This window comes from Serinus canaria, chromosome 2 (assembly GCF_022539315.1).
Source record: "Serinus canaria isolate serCan28SL12 chromosome 2, serCan2020, whole genome shotgun sequence".
NCBI lineage: Eukaryota > Metazoa > Chordata > Aves > Passeriformes > Fringillidae > Serinus > Serinus canaria.
In genome coordinates this window covers 142,679,120-142,693,118 of record NC_066315.1, presented here as the reverse complement: position 1 = coordinate 142,693,118, position 13,999 = coordinate 142,679,120, and the positions used below count along the sequence as shown (strand labels likewise).

General features: G+C 38.8%; 1 protein-coding gene across 2 annotated transcripts in view; it reads left to right on the top strand.

Moving 5' to 3' along the window:
• ADCY8 (adenylate cyclase 8) overlaps positions 1-10,365 on the top strand; it is a 117,540-nt gene extending 107,175 nt beyond the window's left edge. Inside the window, exons 15-18 of one of the 2 annotated variants that reach the window (XM_030235674.2) lie at positions 259-405; positions 5,924-6,016; positions 8,179-8,293; positions 9,824-10,365. In XM_030235674.2, the coding sequence (XP_030091534.1) occupies positions 259-405; positions 5,924-6,016; positions 8,179-8,293; positions 9,824-10,311 (843 nt within the window). In that variant the 3' untranslated portion in view covers positions 10,312-10,365. The remainder of the gene's footprint in view (positions 1-258; positions 406-5,923; positions 6,017-8,178; positions 8,294-9,823) is intronic. The other variant, XM_018913943.3, reaches the window with a different exon arrangement.
• Positions 10,366-13,999: the final 3,634 nt, after the last annotated feature.

Here is a 13,999-nt window from a genome sequence, read left to right as displayed (position 1 = left end):
TGCTAGTGTAGCTCCTTGACCTGAGAATCAGAAGGAGCAGGCATTCAAAGAAAGGGTAAACCCTGCATATAATCTGCAATAAAAACATTAAGAGCTGACAGCCTCCTCCTGTTGAACCTGGCTAACCCTTAAAATACTCACGTCAACATCAGATGTGAAGATATTATACATGGAAAAATTAAGAAAGCTATTTTAATTGCTGCCAATTACATTTTCTCCATTATGTTAACACTTCATTTTTCCTCATTGTTTTTTCAGGAATTATACTCTCAGTCCTATGATGCTGTTGGTGTGATGTTTGCTTCTATTCCTGGATTTGCTGACTTTTATTCCCAGACTGAGATGAATAACCAAGGAGTAGAATGTCTGCGCTTACTGAATGAAATCATTGCAGACTTTGATGAGGTAATGCAGCTACTAGAGGAAACCTGATAGTGTTTAAACTATCAGTTTAAAATGGCAAATATGTCATCCTAAATTATCAAATTTGGTAATTATTTTGCTTCCAATAGATCTCTGATTTTTTTTTCCTCATATTACAATTGTCTGATTTGCTTTTTTGCCCTTCATCCTGCCAAACTTTGTTCTGAATTATCTAATGAGATAGAGACTGAAAGCAATGTTCAAGTATAAACATCCGTAAAAGTACAAATCTGCATCAGAGTATCTGAAAGTAGAAAATACTTCAGTTCTGTAGAAGAAAGAAGTAGGAACACATCTGCAACTCTGCTGAAAAATAATGGTCTAAATACAAACAGGTAAAGGTGTTGGTTGAATGGACTCAATGAATTTTAAAGGGTAAAACAATGTCCAGTTAAATGTGAAGCACGTAGCTCAGAAGCAAATATTAGGTAGAGAATGAAAGATGGTGGTGACTTATTAACTGAGAAGACCTGTCTGGTTAGGATTTTTATAGAGAGATAAATGAAGTTCAGCTGCTTACTTCATTGAAGAATTCAGAGGTGAAGGGATTTTTTAAATTATTTTAATGGAAAGGTCGCAGAAAGGAAAAACAATGTATTTAGGTATTCTGTCCAGTTAATTTCAGAAAAAGAGCTGAGGAGGGGACAAGATAAAAAGGAGGAGAGAATTCATATTCCCAATGTAGCTATTGCTATGCAAAAGCAAAAAAAGCCTGCTAACTGAAGAGGAGGTCAGGATAAATTTGCATACTCTGCAAAGTAGTTTGTAAGGAAGCTTAGACAGGTGGTATTATGGCCTCCAACGAGTCCAAAGAGGAATTAAGAAAAGAGAAAAAGCATAGGCCAATGAAGAGCTTTAAAAAATTTCAAAACCAGGAAGGATGAAAAAATACTGCCAAAATTACCTAGCAGAGAGAATTTTAACCTCTATACTGCAGGCAGTTTTCAGGAGTGTGTAGCCCCCCTGAGATCCCTGAGTGGTAAAAATAGAATTGGAACCACCTCTACCTAGCAACAAGATTGGACCTGTGCTCCAGACTGCAAAGGTCCAGAGAGAAAAGGGAAGGAGAAAATATGGAATCATGTGACTTCTATCCTTGGCACCTGCATGGGGAATGAGTGGTGGCTCATAAAGATTGTACCAAGGCTAAGATTACTGAAACTGAGAATTGAGAGTTTATCCATATAATTGGTGAGATACTAAAACCATGAGTGGGAAATTGAAGAATTCACCGGGAACACTTCCCTGTGCATTTTAAGCGAGAACAAAGTCTCTCCCTCACAAGAAGAACTCTGTCACCTGCGAAGCTTCTGCACTGCATTCCCTGTGGGTGTAAATGCCTGCTTCTTACCTCCAGGATCTAGCACAACTGCCAGCAGGCTTCTTGATTAATAGTTTTGTTTTTATTTCCAGATCTGATTAAAATGATTATCACTCAAATTAATTCATAGCAATAGTCTTCGCATTAAGATATTTTGTCATGCACATTCATGTAATCTTCACAACAAAATTCCTTTGCTGCTGTGGCAATTACTGAAGACAAGGTTTTAATCAAAACCCTAACACAATATTACTTTCAGGCCCCTAACACCTGCTCTGTAATTAATAAAGGACCTAATTAGAGACTGTATTATGTCCCAGACATGTTTAGTTGAAGAATAGATATGTTCTTGGTACAGGTAGCAAATGAAATTATGGGATCCCCTGCTGACTGCTAACCTACTTGCAGCAGGTCGTGCCATTAGTTTACTCTGTCTAAACAATCTGAAAGGTGATATGCCAGACAGAACAACCAAAAGGAGTAACCTTATCCATGGAAAAGGAACCACAAATCATTCCAGGTGCAATGTTACACGGTTAGCAAGGTTTCCATGTAACTGTTGAGTGACATTATGTAATGTCACAATTTCTTCTTTTTTTCACTGTGTTCCTTGCCAAGATTGCCTGCTGTTCCAATAGGGCCCTGGGAGGAAAATGCAGATGTGCAGCTTGAGAGCAGAACAGCTCCGATATCCATGGGGAAACTCTGCAAGTGAACACCCCTGGAGAGATACCCTGATGTAGAAATCTTAGCAAGGAATGTAAGACATGGCACCTGATGCCATTTGATATATCCCAGGTGATTTGGGATGCCCACAGGGGATTGTCAGCTCCCACTCTGCATTGCCAGAAAACTCCTGCTCTGGAGCAAGCCACTGGAGGTGTTCAAGGCAAGAGTACACTAGATTACACTGGACATATAAGTTTAGACAGCTGAATTGAGTTCCTAAGCTCAGATCACATTCTACACTGTGAGTTGCCTCTTTTCCTTACAGAGATAATAATATTAGAGATGATCTGTCTACAGAGCCAAAATGATGCTTCTGAATGGAAGCCATGGTAAAAATACAAATTTACCTGCTTTGGGAAATGTGATAGGTACATAAGAAAGAAATCTGGGATGTTTCTTCTTTTTAGAGAAGGTTTTCCTCGTTAATGCAACACAGCAAGGTTACAATCTGGATCTGTTACTTTGCTATCCATGTAATAGAACTATGTTAGGGAGACAAAGGCATTTACAAAAAAATGGTAAGTAATATTTACTATTGGAATATTGGAACAGAACCTGTTACTGACAGCTGCAGGGGCTAGGTACCCTCAGAGGAGTCAGATTGTGGGGAATGGGAGAATGTGGTCGAGAAGTGAGTTTTACAGAATAGGTGGTTGACTATTGTCAAAATACAGCCTCCACTCAGTTTTCTTTTTCCCTCATGGTTCACAAATTTTTTGACTTCCGAATTATCCAGTAGTCCTGCCAGCAGAGGCAGAACAGGAGGTGCTAGTTTCTGGACTGGCAAAAAGAAACAAATATGAGCATTGAAAACCTACCTTTTGTAGTTACTTGCTTTTTATATGACTGTAGTTCAAACACACATATAGGGCTAAACTCCCTTTCTTAGAGATGTTAAACTAAAAAATTAACATTATACCATTTCTGAAGATATAATGAGTCTTGAAGGAATTTTTTTTTAGGTAATTTTCTTTCTAGGCTATTTAATCTGTCATTTATGTATGCTAATGTTACAGTTGGGCTTTGTGTTTTCAGAAGAGTTTTCTTGTTCACAGATTCTTTTCTTTCCTTGCATTTTATTTATCCTGCAGTAATTTACATAGTGTATATCACAACAGATAATATATTAAGCTGCCACAAGCAGAGGTTTCAACAGAACACTGGATCCTGCTTTCAGATTCTTTGATTACTTTGCAGTTGTGTGCTATGTCCTTCAATATTCTTTTTTGGTACAATTTTGTACATGTGATCCCAGGGTCTGGCCTCCACACAACTCTGGCTTTACATGAATTGCAGCACCAAACCATTAGTTTCTTTTTGGATACAAACCACATCCTAGTGTATGAAAATGTGTCCCTGGCCTATCATGTTAAATTAGCAGCCTATTTAAAATGTTTTTACAAACGGCAGCTGATTTAGGACTGAGTTGGAATATCTTTCCCCAATATCAAAATCCATCATCCTGTCATACCGTGAAGAAAGTAATTAGTAAACAGACCATTATTTGAAGAAGGGAAGAATCTATTGAACAGACCATATAAAGCAGGGGAAAAAAGATGCAAACAGGAGATTTGAAAACAATAATGAATGAGGAAAAAACCCATAACTTGGGATAATTTTTTCTAAATTGCATCACAGCCAATGTTTTTTCTTTCCCAAAAAGGGTAATTTTAGATATTTATTATACATTTTAAATTAGTGTGCTATTTGCTGTTGCTTCCAGCAACCATCTGGAAATGAAAATATGGACTGTTTTGAAGCAGGACCATTTTCTCCCCTTGCTCAAACACATGGTGATCTCAGACTGCTCACAGAGGCAGAGCTACAAGAAACAATATTTTCTTTAAGAAAGCAGTTGGAAGAGCTGCCCTTGTAAGAGGGAAAGGTACACAATTGGCTGTTCTACAGTTTGAAGAAAAATGAGAAGCAGGTCAAGTCTTTGGACTTTCCTGGCTTGGACAGGAGCCATTAACCATATGGCTTTGTATTCCCTACGTGGAATGCTGTGCAGCCTCCCTTTGGAGACAGATGGTGCCATATCTGCACACCAACAGCAACGCTCCCGAGGCCCCGGCGCTCCAGCTGGGGTTACTTCAGTGGCAGGGGATATTTCATGTTCTGCCTTTGGTATGTTTCTCCTTTTGAATGAAATAATCCCTTTAGTGGACAGGAAATTCCAAGCCAGAAGAGGGAAAAAAGAAAGCAGAGTGTAGAAAAAGAAAGGAAAAAAATATTCTGTTATTTTGTTATTTTGCCTGACCACAAAACTACTTTTTTCCATTTAAACCCTAACAAAATTGAGCCTTTTGAATTGAAAGTTTGAAATTCCTTTTCTTGGTGAAGTGTTTTTTTTTTTCCCTCCCATGACTTTGTAACCATATTGATCCCTAAATTAATTAGATACCATATAGCTTATCACAAAGTGTCACAGGGTATTTGGCATTAACAGCAGCAACAAACATTTTCCTGTGATGAGGTGATTAATGCCCATATCCCATACTCTTTTGTCACTGAAAGAATCCACATCCTGAACTCTGCTAAGGTCTTTCAAGGAATATAAAGCTCTGGCTTCTATTTCATGGAAAGTCTTAAGTTAAACCATAAATATGGACTTGGAATAGGGACCAAACTTTCACTCCCACTTCATTCAGTGCTTTAGTCACTCAGCTAAATTTTTTCTTTCTCTCACAGATTCTCAATCTGGCAAGTCCTTTTAGCAATTCCCAAATACATACAGGGATTTACCATTTCCCACTCGTTCTTGGAATTTTTGTTAGAAGGGGAAAATACATAAATGTATAGATTGAGTGATGCAATGGACACACTGGTGTCCAGTCTGACCCTAAGTAGGGGGAAGCAGGGGATATAAGAGGACTTGGTGTCTTACAGGATTTCTTTGGAGGAATCTACCTCATCCATTGACTGGGTATAGAATGGTTTGGATTGGAAGATCATCTCATTCCAAACCCCCTGCCATGGTCAGGGACACCTTCCACTGGGCCAGGTTGCTCAGAGCCGCAGCCAGCCTGGTCTTGAATATTTCTCTCATCACCATAATTGTTGCTGTAGCAGCACTTACTCTGCAAACTGAGTTCCTCCAGTAGAGTTTTAGGAACACTTTTAGGTGATCAAGTCTTCTACTCACATATACATACACAGGGAGTTTGTCTTCACTAATATTCAGTGATCATACCTCAGGAAATGCAGGACTTGGATGCATTTCTCTTAGGCTGGAGTGTGTTTGTCTCATATTATCATTGTAGAATTTACCAAACAGCCCTCAGTGAGTAGATGATGTTCCAGAGTTCCGGATCAGTGTTCCCCAGGACCCAGACTAAATTGCGTGCCATGATGGACTGGAAAGTGTAAAGATACATTCTCACATCTTTAGAAGCATTTGTGCTAGGAATTACAGAAGTAACAGTATTTTTCTTTTTATGTATGTATTAGTTACTAGGTGAAGAGAGATTTCAAGATATTGAAAAAATTAAAACAATTGGCAGCACATACATGGCTGTGTCAGGATTGTCACCTGAAAAACAGGTAAGAGGATAACTTTCTTTAAGAAGTAAAGCTTGTGATTATTCTGACCATTCATATTCAAGAATATAAGTGTTATCTTTATGTTGTTCATAAAACTTGTTTTGCTAAAATAAAATAGACATTTGGGGCTTCTGGCAGACAGCAGTTGCACTTCTTGATGAATTGAAATGCCATCTTGTGCTTGGAACAAGAACCATATGGATTCTTTCCTCAAATTTAGGTTTATAGGAGAAAAAAAATTTCTTTCAGTCACACCAATGTGAATCTAGATCAGGTCTATCTATATCTTCACACATACTCTGAAGCCACCTCAGTAAGTCAGACAGGAACCTGACTGACAGCCACTAATAATTGATGAAGAGAGAGGATCTATTAACTGGCAGCATACTTATGCAAGTATAAGTGTACTCATGCTGCATTTATAGCATTTATACCTTTTTTTTTTTGATACAGCATGTCTACAGACAGCATGATAACTACACATCAAAAAGAAAGCAGGTCACTGGTTCAACTGAAGAACATGCAAACCAAGCTGAGGGGATAAATAGTCACAGAGGACACGTGCAGAGTCACAGCCATAAACCTCACATAAGTCAGATGAGAGAAATCCATTCATTATTCCACCCAAGAATTTGCCTGGAAACAAATTAGATAAGGCTCTAAAATACATCCAGTGAGAAGTCATCTGTTGCTGAAATCTGTTTTTTTGTCAACTGGTTCCAGTCCCCAGGAAGAGCAGTACAAAAGGGGTGCAATGCCCCTAGTTGGTCACAGGCTGGGAATCAGATTTGCCTGCACTGATCACAACTTCTGAAAAGCAGCAGCCAGATTATCATGAGCATTATAAACCAGAAAATTTCCACTGTTTGTCAAGAATACATTATAAAACTGTGGAGTGTAACTAGCTGAGCATCTCCCACCTACAGAGTAACAAGTAATGCTGACAGCTAGAAATCCATAAAACTAGATATGCATGGGATTTTTGATTGTCAAAATGCTGCTGTGCAGACATGAGCAAAGAAGGACAGAGCACCAGGGAGATAGTTGGTTATAGCTACACAGCTACTAATCACTTCCTTTAACTCTAGATGGGGATAAAAATTCAAAGGGAGAAAAGCTTTATTGCCTTTCCAAGACTGATTAACTCATCTCTTTTCTTGAACTATAGTAGCTTAATGGAATTTTAATGGATGTTTTAAATATACTTGTCATACGTACATGTCTGCCACCTTGTCAGCACCTAAGAGGTGCAGGCTGCTGAGGGAGGTTGGCATGCTGAGAACAGAGCCAGTTAAGGATAAGGACCAAGCACAGTGTGAACAGAGCAGGGTGATGCCAAGGAGAGGTTCATGTTCAGTATTAAACACACAGGATGATGAAAACTGCAAAGGGCTGGACTGCATCACCCAGGGAGAAACTTACAATCCTTTGTACTATGAACTGGAAATTTGAAGAAAGAATTGCCTTGCTTCAGAACAGATGAGAAGACATCATACAATCATTGGGCCAAACCCAAAGCCATCTGTTCTATTGGTATTCTGGGAAGACTAAAACCTACTGCTGGTCCCCATCTGTATATTGACTGCTCTGTAGGAATGTAAGGGAAGGAGCAGGGAGTGACTTGCCTGCCCTAAGCAAAGGCAATTAATGAGCTACAGAAGAGCCTTTTCTCTCCCTTAAGCAATCCCAGATTGCCTGGCTTGCCCTGTTGTTCCTGTCATCATTACATCTCTGAGAGCACTTGAGTTTATGCTTTTCCTGGGTGACAGTGTCAGCAAAGGAGAATTACATATCCCTCACTTCTTTCACTCTGCTTCATGTTTATGTGGGTCATCTCTTGTTCTCACTAGATTTTGACACCTGAGAAATCTCAGTCCTCTCTATACTTTCTTTCTCAGCCTTAGACATGTTTCACATGCTTTGTTAATTCTCATCATTGCCTGATTGTTGACAGAAAGTTTCTCTGGCCCTTAAAGCTGTTCCCTATCCAGTTATACAAGTATAACATAATGGGAAGCATTGCCATTAACAGCAGTGTGCCTCTCTTTCATCTACAATGTTGAGGTAGATTCCAATGCAAACCCTTGGTACTTGCATGGATGGGTAGCGGCTGGGCAAATGAAAAATTTTACTAACATATTGGTGTACAACTTTTTCCTCAGCAATGTGAAGACAAATGGGGACATTTGTGTGCTCTGGCTGACTTCTCCATAGCCCTGAATGAAAGCATACAGGAGATCAATAAGCATTCCTTCAACAACTTTGAACTCCGGATTGGTAAGCATGGTTCAAACACCAGAGTTAAAATGAGCTTTTGTCTGCAAGGTTGTGACTCCACTGAGTGCACTCCAGTAACACTGCAAGGACATGCACAATTTAGAAGAGTCCAAATACTGTATCCTCTGTTTTCAAATTGATTTCATCCCAGGCAAACTCAGAAATATGAAATACTCAATTTGCAGAATATAGGCCCTGGTTTGGAGACTGCAGGAATTCAGCATTTCAGTGAATTGTGAATGGGGAACATAATTAATTTAGTGTCTTTAGTAAGTCTGGTACTCAGAACCCATAGACATAACACAGAAAGTGAACAGGACAACCAAGATCCAGCACCAAGACTGATACTCACACGGTCTTTAATTAATCTCCCTGCATATTTTTCTTCTTCAGTAAAAAAAGTAGTTTCTCCTAAACTCTGGGAGTAGCACTTCTGTTTTGCACAAAAATTTAATTCCATCTCTGACCTGACCAGTAGCAGCAGCTCGGAATTGCTGGGATGAGTAAGCAATTGTTCTTGATGAAATATCCTACATGTCTAGTGGGATGGGACATAAAAATGAAGCCTGAATATAGGGCATAAAGCAGGAGTAAATTTGATGACTTCTCATGCTGACCTGGTCACTGGCCAAAACAAAAAAAATCACCTGGAAGGGACATGTCTTTTATAGATAACCTTACCATGGAAAAATAGAGGAATATTCGTCAGTCAGGGCATAGAGGGTGGGAGCATCACTATCTGATCTGCACTTCCTAGCAGTTTTGAATGCAAAACTCATAGTTCCCAAGATTTCTCAAGGAGCAAGCATCCACATTTAGTAATGTGGATCACATGTAAAGATTTCATAGAGCCTGAATGCAAACATATTTGATAATATTTCTATCACCATTTAAAAAAACTCTTTAAAAAAACCCCTAATAAACTGAAATCCTTTTCCAAAAGATATCTTGCACTCTACTAAAATTAATCTTAAATCACTATTCTAGGAAAATAAAAAAGAGAACAACATATATTGCTTGTATTTTTATGCAAAAATGCAGTCTTTCAATAGCTTCAGAGAATGCTTTAGGATTTTCATTTCACAGAACACAAGAATGCAATTTCTTACCTGTATAGCACTAACAAGGTTGCCCTCAAAAAACGTAATTCCAAAAATCTTTCCTATTGTCTGAGAATAAGTTTTCAGGACCTTTGGCAACAATGTGCAGAATACAGATGACACAAAAGTATTTTAGTTCCACTGACAAGGGTTTTTCATGAAATCAACTTGTTGATATCCCTTTTCAAGTTTTACAGCATATTGAGGTTTTTTTGTTTAATTTCTTTAAATATGCATGTTTCTCTTAAGCCTGCAGATAAGTGTCTCTGAACCAGGCTTTACCTGTTTCTCAAGTGCAAATATGAGTTTTAGTCATTATTGTAAACAGTTTATCTTCTTTTTTTTTCCTTTCTTTTGTTTTTTTTTTGGTTTTTTTTGTTTTTTTGGGTTTTTTTTTTTTGTTTGTTTGTTTGTTTTTTTTTTTAATTAGGGATTAGCCACGGCTCTGTGGTAGCAGGAGTTATCGGTGCTAAGAAACCCCAGTACGATATTTGGGGCAAAACAGTGAATTTGGCCAGTCGAATGGACAGCACAGGTGTTAGTGACAGAATACAAGTGCCTGAAGAAACGTATCTGATCCTGAAGGACCGGGGCTTTGCCTTCGACTACCGTGGAGAAATTTATGTCAAAGGTATCAGTGAACAGGAAGGAAAAATCAAAACATATTTTCTTCTAGGAAGAGTTCAACCAAATCCTCTAATCTTACAACCAAGAAAACTGACTGGACAGTATTCATTAGCAGCTGTTGTATTAGGACTTGTACAGTCTCTTAACAGGCAAAAACAGAAACAAATTCTTAATGAGAACAATAACTCTGGAATCATAAAAGGACATTACAACCGGAGGACTTTGCTCACTCCCGGTGGATCTGAGGCAGCAGCCCAAGCAGAGGGGGCTGACAAAACTGAATTGCCATAATCAGCATTGTTTGTGGGGTTGTTTTTGTATTTCTTTTATATATAAAAAATAAATATACAAATAAAAAGGGTTTAATTTTTTTTAGAAGGAGTGTGACTTTTTTTTTTTTTACTGGTGTGATTTTTTTATGAGATTCAAATTCCTATATTTTAACAAATGATGCCAGCATCTCTCCTCAACCACCTGTGGTTAATCTTTGAACAGCCAGACACAGTAGGTGTAGGCCACCACTCAGCTGTACCCGCAGAAAGGGGCAAAAAATAAACCCCTGACTGGATGATTTAGAAAATGAATTGTGCAGGGAGTTAATGATAGCAAAAGGAGGAAATACTGTCCACATTTTCAGAAGAAAGCAAAACAAAAGTGAGTAGGTTCCTCTCACCTTTACTTGCCTCCAAGTCGATTTATATAATCTAAAGTATTTATACAGTCAAAGGTGTATTTATACAATCTAAGGCCTTGTCCCCATAACTGCAGGAAAAATTGACAATACAGCCAAAGGATTTCAAGGTGTGTCATCCTCCCAGGTATGAGGGTCTGGAAGACAGAAGGGATGAATCTTGTCCTGAACTCAGTGATTTCGTTGATTTCACTCTTAAAATGGACGAAGGCATCCTCCTCAAGTTGGGTGACTGCACTGTAGATAAACTCTATGTTGGTGTCCACCTGACCTCTTGCACCCAAGGCAGGAGGTCAAGGCTCTCCTGTGGGCACTGTCACGTCCATCAGTCCTGTTTGGAGGGCTCAAACACACTGTGGTGTCTTGACTGGCACACAGACAAACGGACAACAGAGTTACACCTGGAGTGACATGTCTGGTCATACTGCTGAATCAATTGTACAGCCAAGAAACAAATCAGATTCTCTGGTGCAGTTTTCCAGAGCTTAGCTCTTAACCCTGTCACTAGTCTGAGTTGTCACCAAAACAAGGGTTTTCTGAGGCTGTAAAATGAGAGCATGTTGAAGTACAGCAGGAGATAAAACTCAATGCTAAGCTCCCACTCAGCTGCCCCAAGATGAGGGGAAGCCAAGACTGAGAATACCCTAAATTATTTGTGTGCCAGCACAGGACACAGACAGTCCTACAAGATGCTACAAGGGCACACCTCAGAGCTACAAGCCCTGCATCAAAAGGAGGTTAAGTTTTTGGTAGCTGGCTAATCAACTTCACCTTGGAAAGAGTAAATAGATGGCCCAGGTTTATGCACTCGTGCCATGATTCACACCAGGCTGTAAAGTGCCTGAAACCTCTCATCAAGTCTGTTCTCAGAGGAGCTGGGTTTGTTTCAGTAAATATTTTCTTTAAAGTAAATCTCAGATGGAAGAGCAGAACCTGTAATCACACAGCAATTCCCAGATGAACCACACTCAAACAGTACAGGGTAACATACAGATTCTTTGTAAATACAGATTCACTTTGTGCAGGCTGCTGTTACCTGGCCCTTAATAAAAACTGGGGATTCTTACAAGCACTGCTGCTGGATTAGCCTCATTTTTAGAAGATGGTCAACTTGGCTATAACATCCTGACTAATACATTTTAGAAGACACTACTATTTACTAACAAAAAAGTACCAAAACATGAAAGTGTTTAATTGTCATGAGACAAAAAATAATGAGTTTCATTGTAAAGTGAAAATGAATGGGGTTTAGGGCAATGTTTTATCAGTAAAGTGCCATATACTGAAATAGAAAATAAGAAAGAGAGACAAGTAAATTTCACAGAAAGATGTATCACTGAACAGTGGGTCTGAGGAGAGAAAGCAATGAGTGTTCTGAAATGTATACCCAGTGATGTTTCTACCAGTAACTGAGCTCTCATTCCAAATGTGTTATTCCTTTTAGTCCCCACAAATATCACTTTTAAGCCATGTATGGAATGTCAAACCCTTCAGCTCACCTGGGCAAGTGCTGATATGGCAGGACATGAAGACATGGAGTTGATGACATCTGAAGCATTTAAATTAATTTCATATTTACAGTGGTATTTCAGGCACTAAATAAGGAAGCTTTGCCTGTTTTAAACAGTTTGTTAACAGCTGTCCTCCCCATAACAGCTTTTTTTTCTGTGCTGGATGGGTTCACTTCTCCTGGTCCTCTAAATACTTAATTCTTGCTAATACAGAGAATTAGAAATCAGCTGAACTGATTTCCAATTCTCACCACCTCTGCAATGACAATTCACAGGGAGTGGAAGGTGCTAACTGGATAACAGGGTTGGGGACTGGAGTTAATAGGGCAACTTCACTGCTCCTTAGCACAGGACCAAATTTCCTGCTTCTTATCAGAGACACAGATATCTTTCTCTGTAATTCCTCTTAAAATCTCCATTAGCATAACTGTTTCCCCAAGAAAAATCACTGGCTAGTGAGGCCTGAGTCCATGTTGACCAGATACAAAGTTTGCTAAATCAGCTCATTGCTGTCAAATCAGCTCATTGCCATGAGCAGTTATTTAGTGAGGAATTTCTCTTGTTACTGTAGCAGGTAGATCTCTGCATGAGACTATTTTTCTACACTTGCTGGCTATTTGTCACCCCAGCAATTGCACTGTTTGTTCCTTTTCAAATGTGGTGACCTTATAGGTTCACCAATGTTATTTCTCATTGTAGCATCTGTTTTCTGTGGAGCACAGCTATTATTTATGGTCTCAGTCTGCTTGTTGTACTCCAAGACTTTATGGAAATGTTAGTGTAGTCAGATTTCCCCCCACAAGCATCTTCAGGGTTTCTTTTCATAAAGGACAGAATTGCTCATACAAGGACCTATAAACCGAACACTGGGTAATTATCCCTTGAAACAGGGATGCCTGGGTTAATAAAATCCAACTGCCTTGAGATCATAACACTTCAGCCAAAGAGGCTAGCAAATATTGAGGACTTTCATAGATTTTACCTGTGATATTTGACTATACTCTTTGATGTCACCTTATTCCTTTCTACAAATGCGGTCTACACAGAAACAAACAGTAGCAGGCTGCTTCCTCAGAAATTGTACCTCAGTTCCTCTCACAAGCTCCATGTCAGGAGCTCTTAAATGATTTCCAAACAAACAGGCTGAAAACCACAGCTTTCTTCTCTGAAAAGCAACATACAATCAGCTGCATCAAGGGAAGCTTATGCTTTGAAGTACTCAATCATTAAAGTAGATGGAATATTGACAATGTGAACAACAGCTCTGGACCCAAATCATTACTTTGTAGTGCTCCAAGTGTATTTTTGTAACCATCATGCCTATATTCTAGAAAAAAGTTATACCTGTAGCTAGAGTATTTGTTTGAAGGGCAGTGAAGGAGTTTTTGTGCTAATTAATTTATGCCATTGACCAATTTTATAATGTATATTTAGAAATTCACAGTTAGGTACCAATACCAGTCAAGGTATCTACTCTTGGCTCACATTAAGAGCCAAACCACTGAGTTTAACTCTACTGAGAACAATGTGATAGGTGTGGTATCATTTAGAACAGTGTGCTAACAAAAAAAGCAATTAAAAAATAGCTTTTAAACACAGGGGAAAAAAAAAATCTCTCACCGTCCTCAGCTTTAAACTATTCCTGATTATTTCACAGTTGTTTTCACATTTGGAAAAGCACGGCAATAAAAAAAAGATCTCATCTAATTCTTTTCTTATTAGCAGAACTTCAGTTGCCTTTCCTGAGTGCACTGGGACTCAAGGAGTTTATACAAAC